Source organism: Pelmatolapia mariae, linkage group LG17 (genome assembly GCF_036321145.2).
Source record: "Pelmatolapia mariae isolate MD_Pm_ZW linkage group LG17, Pm_UMD_F_2, whole genome shotgun sequence".
In the NCBI taxonomy this organism is placed as follows: Eukaryota; Metazoa; Chordata; class Actinopteri; order Cichliformes; family Cichlidae; genus Pelmatolapia; species Pelmatolapia mariae.
This window is the reverse complement of record NC_086242.1, coordinates 10,646,642-10,667,069: the sequence shown is the minus strand read 5'-3', so window position 1 is coordinate 10,667,069 and position 20,428 is coordinate 10,646,642. Positions and strand designations below refer to the sequence as shown.

General features: G+C 39.3%; 1 protein-coding gene across 13 annotated transcripts in view; it reads left to right on the top strand.

The window, feature by feature from the left end:
• LOC134646592 (ELKS/Rab6-interacting/CAST family member 1-like) overlaps positions 1 to 20,428 on the top strand; it is a 159,453-nt gene that overhangs the window by 38,478 nt on the left and 100,547 nt on the right. For 7 of the 13 annotated variants that reach the window (XR_010096768.1, XR_010096767.1, XM_063500406.1 and 4 more), the window contains exons 5-13: positions 2,150 to 2,397; positions 2,500 to 2,671; positions 6,765 to 6,839; positions 7,795 to 7,950; positions 10,972 to 11,064; positions 12,659 to 12,826; positions 12,926 to 13,093; positions 15,581 to 15,718; positions 18,311 to 18,451. Coding sequence is in view for 9 of the 13 variants with exons in the window: in XM_063500406.1 (XP_063356476.1) it covers positions 2,150 to 2,397; positions 2,500 to 2,671; positions 6,765 to 6,839; positions 7,795 to 7,950; positions 10,972 to 11,064; positions 12,659 to 12,826; positions 12,926 to 13,093; positions 15,581 to 15,718; positions 18,311 to 18,451 (1,359 nt within the window). In the remaining 4 variants the exon portion in view is untranslated. The remainder of the gene's footprint in view (positions 1 to 2,149; positions 2,398 to 2,499; positions 2,672 to 6,764; positions 6,840 to 7,794; positions 7,951 to 10,971; positions 11,065 to 12,658; positions 12,827 to 12,925; positions 13,094 to 15,580; positions 15,719 to 18,310; positions 18,452 to 20,428) is intronic. The other 6 variants (XR_010096770.1, XR_010096769.1, XM_063500411.1 and 3 more) reach the window with 1 other exon arrangement.

The following is a 20,428-nucleotide window of genomic DNA, read 5'->3' as shown; positions in this document are numbered from 1 at the left end:
CAATTCTACAAAAATAACATACACATGCACGCAGGATACAGGAAATATTCAAGACTGTGGTAAATCTGCTGAGACTGGGTTTTATTATTTGTCCTGCTTTACTCATACTCATGGAAAAATATAAAACGAAATAGTCCATATTCAGGTTTCACATGCATTTTAGGGCTCATAAGACCCGTCCATGTCTATTATTGTGAATGAATGAATGAATGTGTTTGTTTTGACATTTTTCTCACACAGCATAATTTTGCATAAAGAATTCAATGAATCCTGTAAACATTACAGAATGTTGCATGAGAAAGATGTGAAAGTAGCTTCTGCTATGAGTAAGAAGAAGCTACTTTCAGCTGCTCCTTTATTCACGAGGGGTTTTCACAGCCAGTAGCTCTGCATCTTTTATTTGGCAGATTTTTAAACCAGATGCCCTTCCTGACACAACCCCAAAGGGATTCATGTCTCCTCTCAGGGCTGTAAACCACTACACTATGGAGCCACACCACAAGCACAATATGTCATCCATCGCCATTCCAAGAACAGGAACACAGCCTGTCACCGCGGCTCAAATGTTAGCTCCTCTGCTTCTCAGATTATTTCCAGCCATTCTTGTTATAGATTCTTATCTCACCTTGCTGACTGTGCACAGGCACATAATTGGTAAGTGACATCAGAAGTAAGAAGGAATAGTGTGAGGTAGTTGTGTTTAAGAAATGAAATCACTATGCAAAATCTTTTTAACTGAGTTTAGAGTTTTGCAGTAAGTGTGAAAATGATGTGATTATTTAATATATTTATTAAGTTATTTAACTGCACAAGGAATGGTGCATTTCATTTCCAGTTCAGAGAATGATATTTTTGGGTTGTTTTATTAACAGTTTAGAAAACTTGTAATATGCCTTTAAAAATGAGCAATCCTATTAGGGATTCATTAATTCAGCTTTTCTTTACCTTTTAATTCCTAATCCCTCACTGATTACATTGAGTTAAACAAAACATGAGGCAACATTTTACTACAGGACTACTGCTTGTGCATTTCTGATTGGTGCATTCCTGCTGACGATCTTGACGCAAACAACTAAAAACCTTAGCAAACAGCAAAGGTCCACAGTCTGGTTAAAACTGCCTGCTCTGTTGCATTTTTTTTAATCCTTATCAGACTTGCATTGACAACACGATGAGCACAGCAGGCCAAAGGTCTTTGCTTTGCACTGGTGAGCCCCAAGAGCTCCTGGGTCACCCTGGAGATACTGTATAATCCCTTCCAGCATGTTTAAGGCATGAGGTTAGACTTCTTAAAAAGGAGGTGGAAAAACAACACGGAGCTGTTGATAAAAAGCCAGTGTTACGGCAGCAGATGTCCCAGTAACCTCAAATTACCACACACACCATTTGGCACACAGTGAACCAAGAGCCATTGGGAGATCTGGAGGAAAAGGACCTGTGTTGTTGGGATTGTTTTACATTGTGTGGTGTTAAAGAAATCCCTGTTCCAAAGGTTATTGTATATATGTGCTTATTGGTATTCTGGTGTACAGTGAGGTTACAGAGACAGAGTGAGTTGGTGAAGTAAGCTGACCAAGACGTGTGACACTTACATACAAAGATGCACAAAAGGAAGGGAGGGTATAGAAATCAGTGGGTTGAGTATGGTTTGCATCTAGGTGTCAAACAAAGACAAAAGTCATTAGCTTGAAGTGTCTGGTAAGCAATAATAGTTACACAAGAGCCACCTATTCTTTCCCTCACTACTGTGTAGTTTAGCTTTTATAATCACCAGATTAGGTTAGGTTTAGATTAGGTTAGGTTAACTACAGTAAGAAAGATTGATTAATAGAACTGATCAACAAATCTTTCAGATCTCTGCAGATAGATCTAGTTGTACAATAGGATAGTATGTGGGATGTCAATAAAATTTAGCAACTTGTAGCAATGACTTATAAAATTACCATTAGTGAAGCTAAGGAAGCAGGTACCAAGTTAAACTTATCTCAACTTTGGACCGAGCAAGCGAAGTGACTAGCAATAGGTGTAAAGGATTATAGGTGACATTAGACAGTAGCTATGATGGACATTGCACGGTCTGGAATATCCATTATAGTAATCACTCACTCTTTCATTTGTAAGCTGAACATCCCTGTTTCCCTCCCACCAGCATCTTCAGTGCACCATCCAGGCTTTGCAAGATGAGCTCAGAATCCAGCGCGATCTCAACCAGCTCTTCCAATCCGATTACTCCGGCCTCGGAAGCCAGCCCATTTCCCCTCAAGAAATGACAGAGGAGAACTTCTTGCGCCTCCATGCCGAGTATGAGAGGCAAGCCAAAGAGCTCTTCCTCCTGAGGAAGACTGTTGAAGAAATGGAGTTGAGGATAGACACACAGAAACACACACTAACTGCCAGGTAAAGATTAAAAAAAGACAGTTTAAATGTAATTTGTTAAGGTATGATTTCAGTGACCTTGTCTAAAGCATGCTATTAACGTCCTTGTTTTCTTGTTTACAGGGACGAGTCAATCAAGAAGTTACTGGAAATGTTGCAGAGTAAAGGCCTGTCATCTCGGGCAACCGAGGAGGATCATGAGCGAACGAGGCGACTCGCCGATGCTGAGATGACCATCCACCAATTGGAGGGTCTGCTTGAGCAAAAAGACAAGGAGATGCTACAACTCAGAGAGGTGCGTGTATGTGTTTGTGTATGTGTGTCACTGGCAAAGAAGAAACAATATGCAATCAAGTATTTCCATGTGTGCAGGGGAGAGTCTTTGTGCATATCCAGATGTGAATGTGTTCACATCAGAGTGTATCATATCCAGGCAAAGCCCTTGGCTTCTTCCAGTCTTAAGTGCACACTCCACTCACGTTTCTTTTTTCTCTCTTTCTTCTGTTTTAACGTTACACTCACGTTCTTAATACAAAAGCCCCCCCTAGTGGCAAAATGTTGTCAGTGTACAACATCCATCCTTCCAGCACATAGTGCCAATTTCAGTGTGGCAAATAGTCAAAATATACTCTTGTGCATCTTTTTAGCTGCATTTTCAGCAATAATTCACAAATATTTTGACTGAACTATATGTCTTCTTGAAGATTAAGAGATCTGTGATGCACAAAATTCTGCTTTTTCAGACATTACAGATTTGCACTTGTTCATATCTGACTATAGTAATAATAATAGTTATATCAACTTGATTTCTGTAGCACCTTTAAAGACAGAGATTACACATGCTGCAACAGGTGAACAAAGGCAGAATGCTCATAAGGTAAATTAAAACAAAAAAACAGGAGAAACATGCAAAAATGCAAACCACCAATTGTCAGTATAAATGATAACAATAAATAACAATAAAATTGGGTTTAGGTGATTCTAAATTGCACATAGGCGTGTGACTGTGAATGGCTGTCTGTCTCTCTGTTAGTCCTGCAACACAGAGGACTCAGATAGGACTCCCTCTTGCCCTATGGTAGTTGGGATAGGCCATTCTCCCATGACTCTGATAAGGATTAGTAGAAGACAGTGGTTGGATGAACAATAAAAGAAAATATAAACAGTAAAACAATAAAAAAACAACATATGAAAGGCAACATATAAGCAAACAGGTGGTAAAAACATGCAAACATACAAATAATCAAAATATAGAAGTCAGCTAAAACAAGAACAAAAAAATGCATAACAAAAACATATCAGTATACTAATGCATTAGCCAGGGTGACAAATGCATAAATGCAGCATAATGTTACATGGGTGATATAAAGTCATACTTCAGTAAATGAATCACAGCAAATGATAAGACCATAAGAAAGAACAATCGGGGGTCTCTGCATATTTTCTGGCTGATTTTTCATCTCACTGCATCAGTACACTGGACAGAGTTTTTGTTTCGAAGATGTTAAATACAAAGCTGGAACCAACCAAGAGAATGAGAAAAACATTTTGCAGTATCGGAAGTAAAGATTCATTATAGAGTTTAGTGAATGTTACAGTGCTAAATAATGCAAATTTCTATTGAGCAAGTCTTGCTAACTTCCTGATTCAGTGCTGACACTTCCTTTTGGGATATTGTTCATTTTGCTAATTAACAAACTAGACTGTAATGTCCTGCAGCACTATTTTCATACCCTTCAACAATGTCCCTCATGGGGATGCTGCTGTGCAGTTATTAAATAATCCTCTGCTTAAAGTACATGCAGCCTTTTAATCTAACCTCCTGGATTCTTGATTGTAAAATGCCACTTAATCACATAAAGTAATTAATCAGCGAAATCACCAAATCTAGAACCTAAAAATATTAGTCCCTTCTGTCCTTTTGTTCAGACTTTTGAAAACATGAACTAATTTTAAAGTGCTCTTTTTAGGACACAGAAAAGTCTTCCCTTTATGGTTACTGAATGTCAAAGGGTTTAGGAATTTTTCTCAAAATTTGTTTATGACATTTGCATATATCTATATTAAATGTGACATAGTGTGCACTAGATTTTTGTTTATTGGCTCAACAGGTGTAGTGTTGGACTAGAACTGCTGGGGTCCAAGTCTGAGACACAATTGTATGTTAAGCATGTTTTTGTTCAAAAATATAGCTCTTTAAATAACATGTAGGAGTGATCTAGACACCCACCTAACTTTCATTTTGAAACCACACTTGATATCAGTTTAATTTAGACAGTTATGTATTATTTAGATGTGTTTTGGGCTTAGAATCGCTGGAAAAATACTCAGTGGGTTTATATTTAAATGTCGTTTCAATAGCAGGAAATTATGCCGTGTGTAAATTAAGACATTTTTCAATATCCTGAAAGACATCCTTTCCCATTTCCTGTTTTAAAGTTGTCTTTTGCTAGTTGGTATGTAATCAGATCCTTATGGCTAGATCAGGGCTATATGTGGTCCACAAAAGTTGACCATTTTGTGCAAAATTTTCAGTGACTTTTTTCAGCAAAATAATGGCCATGGCTGTTTTACCAGGCTGTTTTTTTTTTTTGAGTGAAAGGAAAAGGGAAAGAGATATCCATGGATGTCTGGTACTTGGGGGGATATAACTGTGCAAAAGATAATGTGTTGTCATTATTTATGCCATTTATTTAACTGTTTTTTTTTAATTAGTTTTAGCTATTGATAAAAATTACTACTGTAGCCAGCACACTTTAAAAAGTGTAGCTTTAATGTAACCCTGGCAATTATTTCATGGTTCAGGCTTTAAGATGAGATAAGATGGCATATAATTCAATAATTAGCTGATTGTTTGGTGTGATAAATTTAATTGCAGTGCCATAATATGACAGGCAGTATTTAGGCAGCATTGGCTATTAAGAAATGAGTCCTCGTGTGCCAGTGTACTTTTATATAATTAAAGCAACAAAAAATACCTCCAAAATGGAAAAAATAATTATATAACACGAGTGATGTCAGGTGACTTGTGCATGCAAAGACCTCGGACACAGGTTTGACAGTCAGTTAAGCTACAACTCCTCCAAATGACCCAGAAAAGAGGTGTTAGGTTAAGATGAGGGCGCCGTAATCTCAAAAGTAAATAACGATGGAGGCAATTTTTCAGCAGTGATTAAATTTTACAGTTATGTTTTCTGACATTTCATAATTAAAGCTGTAATTACGTTCTTGTTTTTGCAATTGCTGTATCAGTACTTTTTCAGTGAATAGCACAGTGTGTGTGTGTGTGTGTGTGTGTGAGTGTGTGTGTGTGGGCATCTGTACCATCCTTGTCATCGCCTCTAGCGATGGCCTCCTACTATCCCTTTCACTCACATGTTTTTATGCTTTCTGGCTTATGCATTAGCTCTCTTTGTGTGTGTCCTTCAAAGAAAAGCAGTGATGCATACACAGCCGTGTCCTCCCCTTTGCTTTCATTCCCTCCTTTGCTCTTTCTTTCTCTATTTGTGCCCTTCCATCTACAACTGCACTCCCCCTACTTTCGTCTCACTTCATTTGACTAGCGACTAGTGATGAAGTAACAGCTGCCAGACCTGCTAGACATTTTACTGCATTTTTCTTAGTAAATTGGAGTAGTGAGATAGCATGTTTTTGAGAATTTTGGTGATTTTAGAGAAAAAAACACTCTGGACTTTGGGTTAATTTGGACTTTTAAACCATTTTATATTTTTCTTAATCCATGGATACTGAAGCTTGGGAGCTAATTCATTGAATTAACACTATTTCAGGCTGTCAGATTTGATCATTAAAATCTGAACACAGGCTAAACACAGTTAGCGTCGTTAGTGCTGTTTCAAGTAGTTCAAAAAATGTGGGATGGCTGGATTGATCCAAGGAGGCTAAAAGCCAGTGCTTCTCCAAGAGGGAAACCTCTAGCTGAATCTCCCTCCTTTCCTGTTTCTCCCTCGATCCCTATTCCCCCTCCTTTCCATGTGTCACCCCCTTTCCAGCCCTCTCCTACTTTCTCCCCATCACTGCATCACCTTTTGCGTTCGTCTCCCTCCTTCCCTGTCCCTTCCCCACCTTCTCACCGGCACTACAACCATCCAGTTGCCACCCCCTCCTCTTGTCCTCCCCACTTTCCCTCTTTCTTTGTTGCCTCTTCTGTCCACCCTTCCGCTCATCCGTCCCTCCAGCACTCGCCATCCTTTCCTGCACCTGCTCCTCGGCCTACACCAACGGTTCAGCCCTCACTCCATCCCTTCCCGTCAGTTGCTCTCGTCTCGCCTCCTGGCCCTCGACCTTCTCCTCTCTTGCCCCATCCCTCGCTCCATCCCGCTGTGTCTCCCTCTCTGTCATCTGCTCATCGTGCTGTTTGTGCCTCTCAGGAGCTGCACAGGAGATACGAAGCAGCTCCAGAATCAACAAAGACCAAGGCCCTGCAGACAGTCATTGAAATGAAGGTAAACAAATGCTAATGTAATTTAGAAATGTGTTTGTATATATCTATATACAGGGATTTAAATTTATGTCTACATTTATAGAGGATTATTTTGACCCCAACAATACAAATTGTTAAAAAATCATCTGAAATGCTGCTAATTCTGTAGTGCTGTATTTAATGTGCATATTATGTGGATATTATAGCTATTAATCACAGCTAATGAAAATCAAACAGTTCATAGGATTGCTAGAGCATGAATGAATTACACAGTCCAAATACTTGGGACTATCACTGGTCTTCATCAATGTCTAAATGCACTGAGTTGCTGCTATATGATTTGCTGATTATTAATAGTGTTAATGAAAGGTTTAATGAGTGTACATGTGGTTGCTGGGTAAATATGATGGAAAATAAGGTAAAGAATAGACACAAATACACCATGAAGTGCAGTTTCACTAAACAAGACTTTAAATATCCCATATTAATATATTTGTTGCATTGGATAACATTTTAGACTCAAAAGAAGAAAACAAATAATTTTTCAGAATCTCAGTTGGAGGTTTATCCAACACACAGCATGAACTGGACATTATTGTTTCTGACCTCTAAATGCATTCTACTACCTGCTGGAAAAACATTTCTAACTTACCTAAAGCATCTTTTTTGTTACGTTCTGTTAAAAGTCTTTTTGTCTCTGCAGTTAATATTGACAAGATAAAATTGGCCACCTGCTATGTCTGTTGGGCGTCACTGATTATTATTGAGATACAGATTCAAGTATTTTAAAAACATAATGGATTATTAGATAAAGTCTTTAAGCATTCGACAATAGTTACATTTATATTACTTTCACGTAGACTTTCTTTAATTGCTTTTCCACCTCTGCTCCTATTTCACTCCATTTTATTATCACCGTATATTTCTGGTATATTTGTTTATGGTCTGATTAGTTAGATGTGTTTGTCTCCTGTCAGGATGCAAAAATCAGCTCTTTGGAGCGTGGCATGAGAGAGCTGGAAGAGGAGGTGATGATGCTGAAATCCAATGGCGCTCTGAGCAGTGAAGAGAGGGAGGAGGAGATCAAACAGATGGAGGTCTACAGATCCCACTCCAAGTTCATGAAAAACAAGGTGATAAATGTACAAACACATACAGTCCAGACAGTAACTGAAACATAATAATGGATACAGCATTAAAGTGATTAAGAGTTGAGAATAGTTGTTAAGTTTGAGGACAAATTGCCTGTAAATAGAGTAATGAGGCCACCATGCAAGTCTGAAAGGTAGCAGTGGGGCTCAAACAGCTGATAAAGTCTCACAACATAGGAATTCCTTGGAAGTCATAGGAACTAAAAGAGCTTCACAAAAATTTATATAGACTGATATCTCAAACTAACAGCCAAACCTCGTACAGACATTCATTCAGTTCTTTACTGCCTCAAGTGAGATTAAATTACCTTTAAATTGACACACTTTTCAAACTAAGTCAGAAATATTCAAACTTCTCACTGGTGACAGTTTAAAAAATGATACAAACCTTTTAATAATTTCTGGAAATATGAAACCTTTTCATCTCTCAAACATGGCAGTAGTTCTGTAATGACAAATGTAAATCAGCAACAAGGTGGCAGCAGTGAAGGGAAACCATCAAATAAACATATAAACAATAATAAGAATATATCCTTATATCCATTATGTCATTGCAAAGGACTCTAAATGGAATAGTTAGCATGTAGGATTTGTTTGACCTTGTGTATTTACTTCCTTTTAAGTCCCAGTATGATTTAAAAGGGCTACACTGCTCTATCTTGTCAAATTTAGTCAATGTGCTGGAGACTAAAGAAAAAAAAAAAAGTGTTCTTGCTCCATTATTGCCTGTCTGGTTGTATTTGCTTGTCTCACCATTTTTTCCCTTTGTGTTTTGAACAATATCTGGATTTTCTTGCTTAGCTGAGAATAAATTTGCTTTTTCACACTCACTACCTTGACGGATACAACTTCACTGTCAGGAATAAAAAGTGTCTGTGGGAGCCGTGCTCATTAAAACGGAAACTCTGTATACGTCTGTCGTGTGGGGAGGCGATCTAGTTTGGATATTCAGCAGACTTTTTGTGTGCGCGAGCTGATATATTCTTGTTTTTCTCTGTAGTGGATTTGTGTCTCAAAACTGGAAAGAAGTAATTTACATGGTGTACCTTTTTTATAGTTGGATTTCATTGCTGTTGGCATGCATATCTGTGGTAATACACTAGATGCATTCTTGTTTTGGACATTATTAGCCTTAACGTGTATTTAATCGAAGGTGTAAAGCTCTCCTAAATCAGAGCTTTTAATAATAGCAACAAAGAGCCATTTCATTTGTTAATCAAAATAGAGATAATGCACGCTTCTTCACATGTTCAGAAATGCTCCAGTAAGAAGTCTTCAAAGGACACAGCACTGTAAAACAATGTAGGGGTTATATACATTATTTAAGCATGCCAGATGCAACTGTGACAACATACTTGTTATGGCCCGGTGTGCTCTCCATTTTGCTAATTAGCTGTTTGCCCTTCTTTAAAGCTCTGCCAGTCACTCCAAAATTGATTCAGGAAACACCATTATCTGGAGTTTTTAATCCTTTTAATACATTTTTTGGAATCTAAGCTGGAAGAGCAGATGCTCCCAGCAAAAGCTTTCGGTCAACATGCGCTTATCTATAGTGGTCAGCTGATCTGATGGGGCAGTAAAAGGAGCAGGCAGGCTGTTGTGGAAACAGTTCAGTATAACACGGTATTATTTATCATACTGTAGGCAAAACGCACACACAGGACACAACAGGAACGGAGGTACCTGCAGAGGCTGTAATGTTACTTATGTTAATACTAATGGTTAGTGCTGGGCGATATATATCGTGTGGACGATAGAAAAGTGTCTATCGTGCCATTTGTCTTCTATCGTTTCTAACCCGAATTTTACAAATTATTACATAAAATATATCATTAACCCTTTACAACCGGTCAGAGCAGGCACACTCCGTTTTCCCTAACTATTTTTAAATCCCTGTAGAACTGTAACCACGTAAGGTAGCGCAATAATGTTTTTTTTTTTTTGCATATGAAACCGTAGGGGTTGTACTTACATCTTATTCCATTAGCTTGCCCTAGGTCACGGTTTCCTTCCACATATAGCTTTGCAAAAATTGCATAAAAAGCACTTCCAGCAACAAAAACATAATATTCCAGACTTGCAGCAACAAAAACATAATATTCCAGAAACAGGCTTTGCCGATCCGATCAGCTGTTCATAACACTTCCTAGTTGGAATATAAGTCAGCGCAACTATCGCATGTCCGCCATTACCTGTCCGAAACCGGAAGTGACGTCACTTTCGCGGAAAATGTAGTTTTTTAAGCTTCAAAGTCTATGTTGGTGTTTTTAAAAGTCATGTTTGACTTTATGCTCTTCTGTATCGTTTCTGGGATGCTTAGAAGTCAAATTACACTGTTGGAAATAGTTTATTTTGATGCACATGCTGTTTTTTTGCAAATTTGCATTTATTTATTTTCATTTATATATAAAAATTTGTGTATCTCAAAAATAAAACTATGAAGACACTCAAAATAAATAAATGTAAAGATAAGCTCTGGCGGACTTGGTTCTATGGTAGGTCTTAAAGGGTTAAATAGCCTGTGCAAATATATTAGTGTTGTCTTCTCACTATACATACTCTGAACTTTATGCAAGAGAAAATAAAGTATAAAAAAATGATATTTTTCGCAAAGAAACTGTCTTGTGGTTTTGCAACATGGTGCTGCTTTACGTGCACCCGGATTTGCGACATACTTTACAGTAACTCAAAACAAAGACTGCACCCTCTCCACTCGCTGTTTACAGACTGCATACTTTCCAGATCACCACAGGTCAGGTGGTATATCGTGATATATATCGTTATCGTGATATAAAATAATTCATATCGTGATAAATATTTTTTCCATATCGCCCAGCACTACTAATGGTAGTAATGATAAGATAAACTGCAGGCTGTTGCTGCCCTCCTCACACCTCTGACTTGCTTCAGGTAAGAGGCAAGGAAGAAACACAAGTAAGGGAAGCAAGAAGCAAAGCTTGGCTAATGGGAAGCACCCATGTTGATGCCCTCCTCTCCTGCCAGGTTGAGCAGCTGAAGGAAGAGCTAACTCACAGCGAGTCAGAGAAGGAGGAACTAAGGCAACGAGCCAATGAGCTTCAGCAGGAGGTGTCTGCAGTAAGAGACACACCTCTGTGTCTGTTTGCGGATCCTTTCTTTCTTTCTTTCTTTCTTTCTTTCTTTCTTTCTTTGACTGGCTAACGTAGCTCTAGTAGATTTCCAATAGATTCCCGGTAGCATGGTTTGTGTTCAGACAGCAGTAAGCAACTATAACATTCAAATGTCAAAACTATGCACACCAGCTGCAGAGAGCATCGTGGACCGTTCACCCAATATCCACTCATGAGGTGTACTTATTTTTCTCATGTAGTTATTGCATCATATTGCCATTAACATGGTCCATTTCGCATATATATATATATATATATGCATCCTATAACTGTTTTGAACCAGTGCAAGACATGAGGAATTACAGAGGCTAAGTTTAAAGCCAGTCTAAAATGAATCGAGCCATTCTCCAAAACCTGGGTTAGCAAATGTGTTTTCTACACTTTGCTAAATACACCAGGAGAAAGCATTTTCTATTCTTTTGGTGAGCTGACAAAGTTAGTCCCTATAAACAGCTCAGGAAGTCATTGCAGTCTACTTTGTGTGTGAGATCAGTGGCTTTTGATAGTAATAGTCGTGCGCAGCAGTCTGAATGATACGGCTACAGAATTCCAGCAGAGTCCAGTTGTGCTGTGCTGCAGTGTCTGTATCACTAACACACTTCTCTTTGTCCTTGCATGAGGTTTCAGTCCATTTGTAGTTTAGACCACTTTTCTCCTGGGTTTGCTTTGCTTTTATATGACTGATTTACTGTATGGTTTGGGTCCATTCTTGTACTGTGTCATGTTAAATTCACCCCTAATCACATCATCTGCAAACTGAATTTCATGTTAAAAGGAGTGAAATTGTAATACGCAACTTCTCGAAATGTGGCAGTTTACTGTATTTGATTCCTGAGCTTTGGCCAGGTGAAAGAATTGACCCTGACCCATTAGTTGAAGTGTATAGCTAAGAGCAAAATAGATTAATACTGCACTGACTTCCATGTATGTCTAACTTTTGTTTACTTTTCAGGAGAAGAACTGAAATAAATGGCCGTTCTTTTCTTTTAAGGTCCTCATTGTGTCAAGATATATTTGATCAAAGTCACAGCTTTAGGAGATAAACTGACACACTAACCTTTGTAAGAGGGATGAGTTTAAAACCACGGTCTGTTCTTGTTTTTCACTTTTTATGTGGAAGAGGTAAACCTGTAGCAGTCTTGTACCTCTCTCCATCACCGCAACCATCATCTCTTTTTTCTCGTAAAGGGTAGATGTGTCTGCAGGCCTTAATAAAATATCTGCAATCTTCCATAACAAGTAAATGTTCTTTTCCCTCTGAATAAAGCAGTAAAGTTGTGCATTTTAAAAAAGATTTGTATCTTAAAAGCATTATCAGTCAGCTTCGTGCACTTTATTATTGTTCCTGTTTCTTCTTTTACAGTTGGTCTTCTGCAGAGTAATGGCTAAAACTAACATTAGGACTGAGTGCTTACTTTGCAAAGCTTGTAGTACATTTTAATGCTTATATATGATATTAGAAAGCATATCGTCCTCTCCAGTACACACTTTTACACGCTCTTTTTTTATCTGTCTGTCCCTTTATATTTTGTGTTATTCAGATGGAACAGGCCAAGCAAGACCTGAGCCGTAAGGACAGCGAGCTGCTGGCTCTCAGGACCAAACTGGACACTCTGAACAATCAGTTTTCTGACAGCAAACAACATGTGGATGTACTCAAAGAGTCCCTAACCGCCAAGGAACAGAGAGCTGCCATACTACAGACTGAGGTTTAGCTACACCCTCATTACAACCTTTCTGCTTCACCGTTGATATTTGGTGTGTGAATGTTTATTTGCACTTTTGCGTACCTACTTGTGGGTTCACAGGTGGATGCCTTGCGTCTCCGACTGGAGGAAAAGGAGTCGCTCCTCTCTAAAAAGAGTCAGCAGATATCAGAGCTGACGGAGGAGAAAAGCACTCAGCAAGGAGAGATCACTGACCTCAAAGACATGATGGACGTCAAGGAACGCAAAGTTAATGTTCTACAGAAGAAGGTGAGAACACACAAAATGCACTCCATTAATATAGACACATAAAGCAAAGTTGAAGTCCTTGTGATCCCTGTTTTAGGTCTGAGCTAACCAGTAATTGTAGAGTCCTGCGTTAATGCACTGCATCTGTTATGGTTTAAAATGTTACAGGGTGAGCATTTATAGAGTGTTATCCTTAATAATCATTTAGTACACTGCCTATTGAGGCAGTGTACTTTTTTTCTTTTAGCTGATTCTGGTCATGTTGCCCTCATAGTACTAGCTTACTTCCAAATTGCCTCTAATATCGTCAGTTTTATCTCTTTGTGTCCAGAGGAAAACTGCGATATTCAGACTTTTTGGATAATGGATAACATGCATTAGAGCTGAAGCAGACACACCTTTACTCCTTTTCATGCTGATAGAAATTGATGTTCTGAGAATATGCCAACATTTAATACTATGACCACTAGATGGGGCTCTAACACAGCATGTAGCATGCAAGCAGACGTTGACAGACAAACAGTCAGACAGACAGGTGAGCAGAAAGACACAGCTGCACACAGACAGGCCATTTAGGCAACACTGAAGTCTCTGGTGTTTTCTGCATACTTTTTCCTGGTCTTCACTATGTAGTTTTTGTGAGTATCTCTGCGGTAATGCTGTCAGTTAGATGGATGGGCCAGAGTGACCCCTTGTCTTGGCTGTCTACACACACACATATACACACACACACACATTCACCCTGCTATCCTAAAAACTCTTGTGCTTGTCAGATATGTTGGTGGAAGAGCTTTTGGAATAAGACAATTTAAGCAAACTACCATAACAGCTATTGTAGTGGTTTTGAATGGTGATATCTAAAGGAGGATTCTTGCAGTCATCTAGGCCACTGCATCTAACACAGTAAGTGCAAAGCTTACAGAAAAGCCAGTGCGAGGTTGCATTCCTCCATCATCAGTCTTTTGTGTCTTTTCTGCGTCTTAATTTTCTCCCTCACCCAGTCGCAGCATTTGTGTCCTGTAGAAAAAATGTAGAAATGGAGACTGTGTGCAGATAATTGATACAGACAATCAAGCAGACAGACATAAAGCAAGACAGGGAGGGGGAGGAGAGAGACAGAGTGTGTTTAAAATCATTAGATGCATACTAATGAGTTCCTCTTGATTAATAAATGATGACCTCTGCCATCTTCAAATGGAAAACAGTTCAGAGCCTGATAGGGAGGCAGAGATGCTGCTGATTCCTTCTTGATATCATCTTAAAAAAAATATGAATTTGGTCTCCTTTTTTCATGTGAAAACACAAAAAATACCTTCTTTCCGTTTTGTGGCCCTGCGCCTCGTGTTTTAATAGTACATAGATGATTTCTGCTGCGAGGAACATTGTGACATAGCTGATCATTGTTTTTGTATTGGGTAATTATCACAGATGAATTGGGAACTAAAATAGGACGAGAGAAGTAGTGAGTGTGTGTGTGTCTGTATATGTGTGTGTGTCAGGTTCAGGAAATGCAGATCAAAGGCTCTCACTGCCTCTCAATGTCAAGTGTGTGTTCACATATGTGTGTATGTGCATGTGTGAGACAGGAGACAGAGAGGAGGAGGAGGTGGAGAACGTGTCAGTCAACCTGTCAGGTCAACAGTTGATTAATGAGGTGCTGGAAATGTTTTACTGTATGAACACACATACACACACACACACACACACACACACACATGCTCGCAATTTTTGTAGTGCTGTGTGTGTGTGTGTGTGTGTCTCACCTGCAGTGATGTCAATCTGACTCCAGTCTTTTTTTTGTGAGAGGTTGCCAATCATTTGATTAACTTTCTCTCTGGCAAGGGGAAGGCAAGAGAAGCATAAAGAGAGGGAGTTTGAAATTGTGCAATAATCCCACCCAAGTTCACTCATATGAAGACATTACATAAGCTTTCAAGCTCTGTTTTCCTCCTGAATCTGTTATTTCTGTATGGTTCAACCTTTTGTTCCATCCATTTCTTAATGAAGACCACAAAGTTGACATAACTTCTTATCTTTGTCTGTGCTCACTCTCTGTCCCTCCTTCCTTTTTCTCACACAGAGAGCTACACATGTGCTGGTACTTCTAGCTTTGTGAGGACCCTCATTTACATAATGGTTTCCCTGTGCAGTCACATCTAAACTATCCCTAACCCCAGCCTACAGTAATTCTAACCTTCACCCTGCAGTTTAACCTGAACCCTCAAAGAGCCTCAGACTTGCCTGAAGCTCAAGTTGTTGCTTATGTAGATTGATACATGTGCACACACACATACACACAATTTGTCCACATGTTTAAGATGTGCTGCTATATTTGCATTTCTTCTGCAGAAGTTCAGTTTCCTGTGGACTTAAAAGCACCTGCTACAGTACTTCACTTTGGCTGAGTCTTAGAGCCAATAGAGCTGCCAACAAAATCTCACTGAGTGGTCAATGCGCAAATTATTCTTGAAAACCCCACAGAATTATTCTCTCCTTTTCTTTCTGCAGATAGAGAACCTCCAGGATCAACTGAGGGATAAAGAAAAACAGCTGAGTGGCTTGAAAGACAGAGTCAAGTCTCTGCAGACAGACACCTCAAACACAGACACTGCACTGGGAACGCTGGAGGAGGCTCTGGCTGAGAAGGTATACACACATGCACGTCGTACACGCTCACCCGACCGTTTAACTCTTGAGCAAGGTTGCATTAATAAAATCTTGATGAGCAAAACTGCAGACCACCCACACGCTGACCAGATGGCTCCGGATAAATGGAAATCGACCAATAATCACACTGGCTGTTTCATTATTAAATCATCCAGAGCTTGTGTTCATAAAAGATTAGGAACTGTCCAATGTGCAGCCACATGGCTCAAAGTAGTTCATTGGTCACTCTTTGGGTCTGGACATTCAGGTACTTTAGCCTCAGAGCTGACTGTTTTATGACTCTGCTCTCAGTGGGGATTTAACCCTGATTCTGGGAATCTAACCAGCGACATTTAGAGAGGCAGAACACTTTAAAGTGTTTGATGAGAATATATTTTTGCGGTGTTATGCACGATTATGTTACCAACTCAATCTCCTTTGCATTTGCACGCGCACAGGAAACAGGCCTATTAATTGTCCAGTGACTAATATTGAGGGTGTCAGTTAGACGTGTGAGTGTTGGCAGGATGATGTGGCCGACGACTCCTGCTTCACTCACACGGCTTTCACAAGCTTTTTTCCCTCTCATTTTCATTCTGCTGGCGCCTTTCATTTTTAGCTTTCTTCCTTTCTGCATCCATTTTTATCTCCTTGCCCTGCTTTCGTTTCTTCTTCTGCTTCTGAGATGAATTATGTTGCATTTTAACTTTCCAGTGCTTGAGTTTTATGCACAATATTACTCATGTTTGATGGTGTTTGCAGCTATATTCTGTATTTTTGTCTCTGTAAACGGTAGAAACAACCATGACTGAAATATCTGCATCCCTCATTCTGTTATCATAATTATTTTGAAGAATGTTGATGTTACAGTGGTATTCTTCATGAAAACCAATAAACCCAGAATTAATTAATTAATTAAAGTCTTGACTAAGGAAGACCCTCATTGGTTTGTCTTTACAAACTATTGAGTTTAACCATTAAAGTGCAAGGTGCAAAATATGAAAAAATAGAGGTGGTAGAGAATTAGACGGAAGAGAAATATAAGAGTGATTGTATAGTAACTATTTAATTCTTTAATTGCTTAATTCTTCATAGCATTGCGACAATATGGCGAAAATAATATTCCAGCATCACAGAGATTTGTCAGCTGGATGTCCGTGATGTGACTCTGAAGGCTATTTGAGTACAGCGAACTCATTGTCATGTTCAGGAAACCATACGAATGTTGTGGCAGAAATTGCGACTCATCAGACCAGGCACTGTTTTTCCAATCTTCTTTTTTCTATGCAAACTATAGCCTCAGTTGCCCGTTAGCTGACAGGAGAGGCACCCAGTGTGGTCTGCTGGTGCTGTAGCTTATCTGCTTTAAGGGTCGACATGTTGCACATTTAGACATGCTGTTCTGCATACCTTGGTTGTAACAAGTGGTTTTTTAAGTATCTGTTCCCTTCCCATAAGCTTGGGGTATTCTGGCCATTCTCCTCTGACCTCCAGGCATCAAAAAGGCATTTTTATCCAGAGAAATGTCACTCTCTGGAAATTTTCTCTTTTTCATACTATTTTCTATAATGATTGTGTGGCAAAATCCCAATAGATTAGCAAGTGTTGAAACACACACTAGCCTGTCTGGCACCTACAACCATGCCACATTCAAAGTCACTTAGATCACATTTCTTCCCCATTCTAATGCTTGGCTTGAGTTTCAACAGGTAATTTTGACCATGTCTGTATATCTAAATATATTGTGTTGCTGTCATGTGATTATCTGATTAAGTTTTTGTGTTAATGAGCAGTTGAGCAGGTGTATCTAAGATCCAAGTGGCTGCTTAGTGAACATGATAATATTCAGGTTTTGAGGATATAAATGAGATGCTGTTGTTGTGAAATTAGAACGATGCAATGCTTTTATAAAGTGTTATAGATGCATAAATGATAAAAAGGGTCATGTTATCTCATTCAACAGGTCAATGTTAGGCAATATGGTGAGATCATAGTATCTGATGTACATAAGAACATTCAAGATGTATCTGTGTGCCACGTTTGATAGCTCAACTCCTGATAGTATAAGATGAGAGTTAGAGATTGAATTTATTGTAGTAAGATTTAACACTACTTCTAAAGTCAACCTTAAACTAACCTTTGCCCAAAGTGCCACTGCTTTTATTTTGTACAAGTCAAATGAGGACCCATAATAATAATATTTTAATAACACACACTGCAGACCCAGTATACACTCTTTGCACTGCTTTTGCACGTGTGAACTTTTGTACTTTGACTTGAACGGGCCGCTATGTTCTTCTCAAGCTATAGAGATCGGTTATTGTATTTTAGTGGTTGTGAATTTTGCATCTTCTGCCAAAACATATTATGGGCCTAAAATCGCTGTTGGCTGTTAGATCCTGTCAAAGCTGCCATGTACATAAAGTTTAATACGACTGTTATTAGTATAGAAACTTGATATTGAGTGACTGTGAATGACTGTTGGAGGGTATGAGGTGATTTTTTTCCTCTCTTATTTTCCATCACTTCTTCTACCTCGACTACCTTCTTTCACTCCTTCCTTCTCTCTCCCTTTCTCTCTTTTCACTCCAGGAGCGAATCATCGAGCGGTTGAAGGAGCAGCGGGAAAGGGAGGAGAGGGAAAAGGGGGAGGAAGTGGAGACCAGCAAGAAGGAGCTGAAAGAGCTGAGGGAGAAAGTCTCCCAGCTGCAGGCTGAACTGGCTGACCGTGAGGTAGAAGACACACTCAGGAATTTGAAAACACGTCCATATTTGTGCTAAAAGTCAGAAAAACACATTCTCTCTCCTTCCTCACTGTGTTCCTGTCAAGAAAATGTGATTGATCTATCACTGTAGAGCAGACCTTGAATCCTCCCAGAGTTCTTTCGCTGAAGGACAACGATGAAACAGTCATGTTTCCCTGACAACAAAATCCAAGGCCCACAACCAAAAGAAACAATGATCAGAGCTGAATTTTTCTGCCTGTGACCTTTGTGATTTGTACAAAACACCTCAGCAGAGGCAAAGACAGAGAGATGCAGAGAATGACAAAGCATTCTCAGACTCTGTTTTCTCTTTATTCACCCTGCAGCACAACAGAATAAAAGTTACTATTAGCCAATTCATGAAGTTGAGATTAGAAGGGGACCTGTTATGCCGATTTTGAGCTCTATAAACCCACCTAGATCATTTAAGCAAAACTATTCCAAGGTGATGTCAGCTTGACATGAGTCTGAAGCATAACCTTTATACATATTTCATATTAAGTTTATACATCAGACATGCAAGATCTACTTTAAGGAAAATAAATATTTTAACATAGATTTTCTTTTATAAAAGCCTATCCCAGTGTAACTGACGGTCCTGCTTTAAAGCCAAAAGGCAAGAAAGCAAATTAAGAAGCAACACAACTATCAGAAGGGACACCGTAAAAACTAAACTATTGTTTACTGCAGGATTTGCAGTAAGAGCAAATTTAACTATGTGCCTTAGTTATTTCACTAAGGCATATAAGGGTCTAATCCAGTGAGCGACTGGGGCCTTTCTGGGTAGACTTTGCATGTTCTCCCTGTAACTTTCTGTGTTTTCTCTCGGTACTTCGGCTTCCTCCCATGGTCCAGAGAAATGAATGTCAGGTTAATTGTTGATTCTGAATTGAACTTTAGAAAGCAATACATGTAGAAATGCAGTTTTCTATTGCAAAAAAAAAGGATTGTCTTCAATTTCAGTTCAGTTTTATTTAGTGCAGAATCACAACAGGAGTCCCCTCAAGGCACTGTGTATTGTAACATAGCTACAATAATACAGAGAAAACCCCAACAATCAAATGACCCACTTTGAGCAAGCACTTGGTGACAGTGGGAAGGAAAAACTCCTTTTTAAATGGAAGAAACCTCTAGCAAAACAAGACTCAGGGAGGAGCAGCCATCTGCAATGATGGGTTGACGAGATTTCCTTATGCATACCTGGAAAACACAAGGTGGGAATATACCAGTACAAAAACAGTGAAGGCATCAGACATGACATTGATGAAGTTAGATGCAGCATGAAAATGAGGAGCTGGGGTTGAGGTGGGTTGCAAAGCTGCTTGCAGAGGGAGCAAGAATTGTAAGCAGGGTAAAGCAATCACATTTGGATGTGTAGAATGGTATCGGCTGTGTCATAATTAGGCTGTGTGCAGGCAGGAATTGGACCCAAACGCAAACTCAAGGGAAACAGGACTGAACTCAAAATACAGCTTTGTTGCTGACAGAAGTTAAAGGCGATACAAAATAATATGAAACTAAACTGGGAGATTCTAAAGGAACTGACTCACGAGGAAACACATGGAGGGGCACACAGTCATGAGGGAGAACACGACACAGAACTGAGGGAGACGCGGACATAAATACGCAGAGGGTTAACGAGGGAAGTGGGAGCACACGGGGAACACAGGTGACACTGACAATCGTAACGAGACACGGCAGGAGTAAACACAACAATGACCTACACAGACGGGAGACTATCAAAGTAAAACAGGAAGTACACAGAGACGCAGACCAGAGGGGAAGAGAACACAGACATAGCGGACTGGGAAAAACATGAAATAAAACACAAGGAGGAGAAACGAGGCATGGGGACTCAGACACGTGGAGGGGGACACAGGGGGTAAAGACACGAGGGGAAATCTAGTAAACTAAAGTGAACAACCTAGGAACCATGGGATGAATA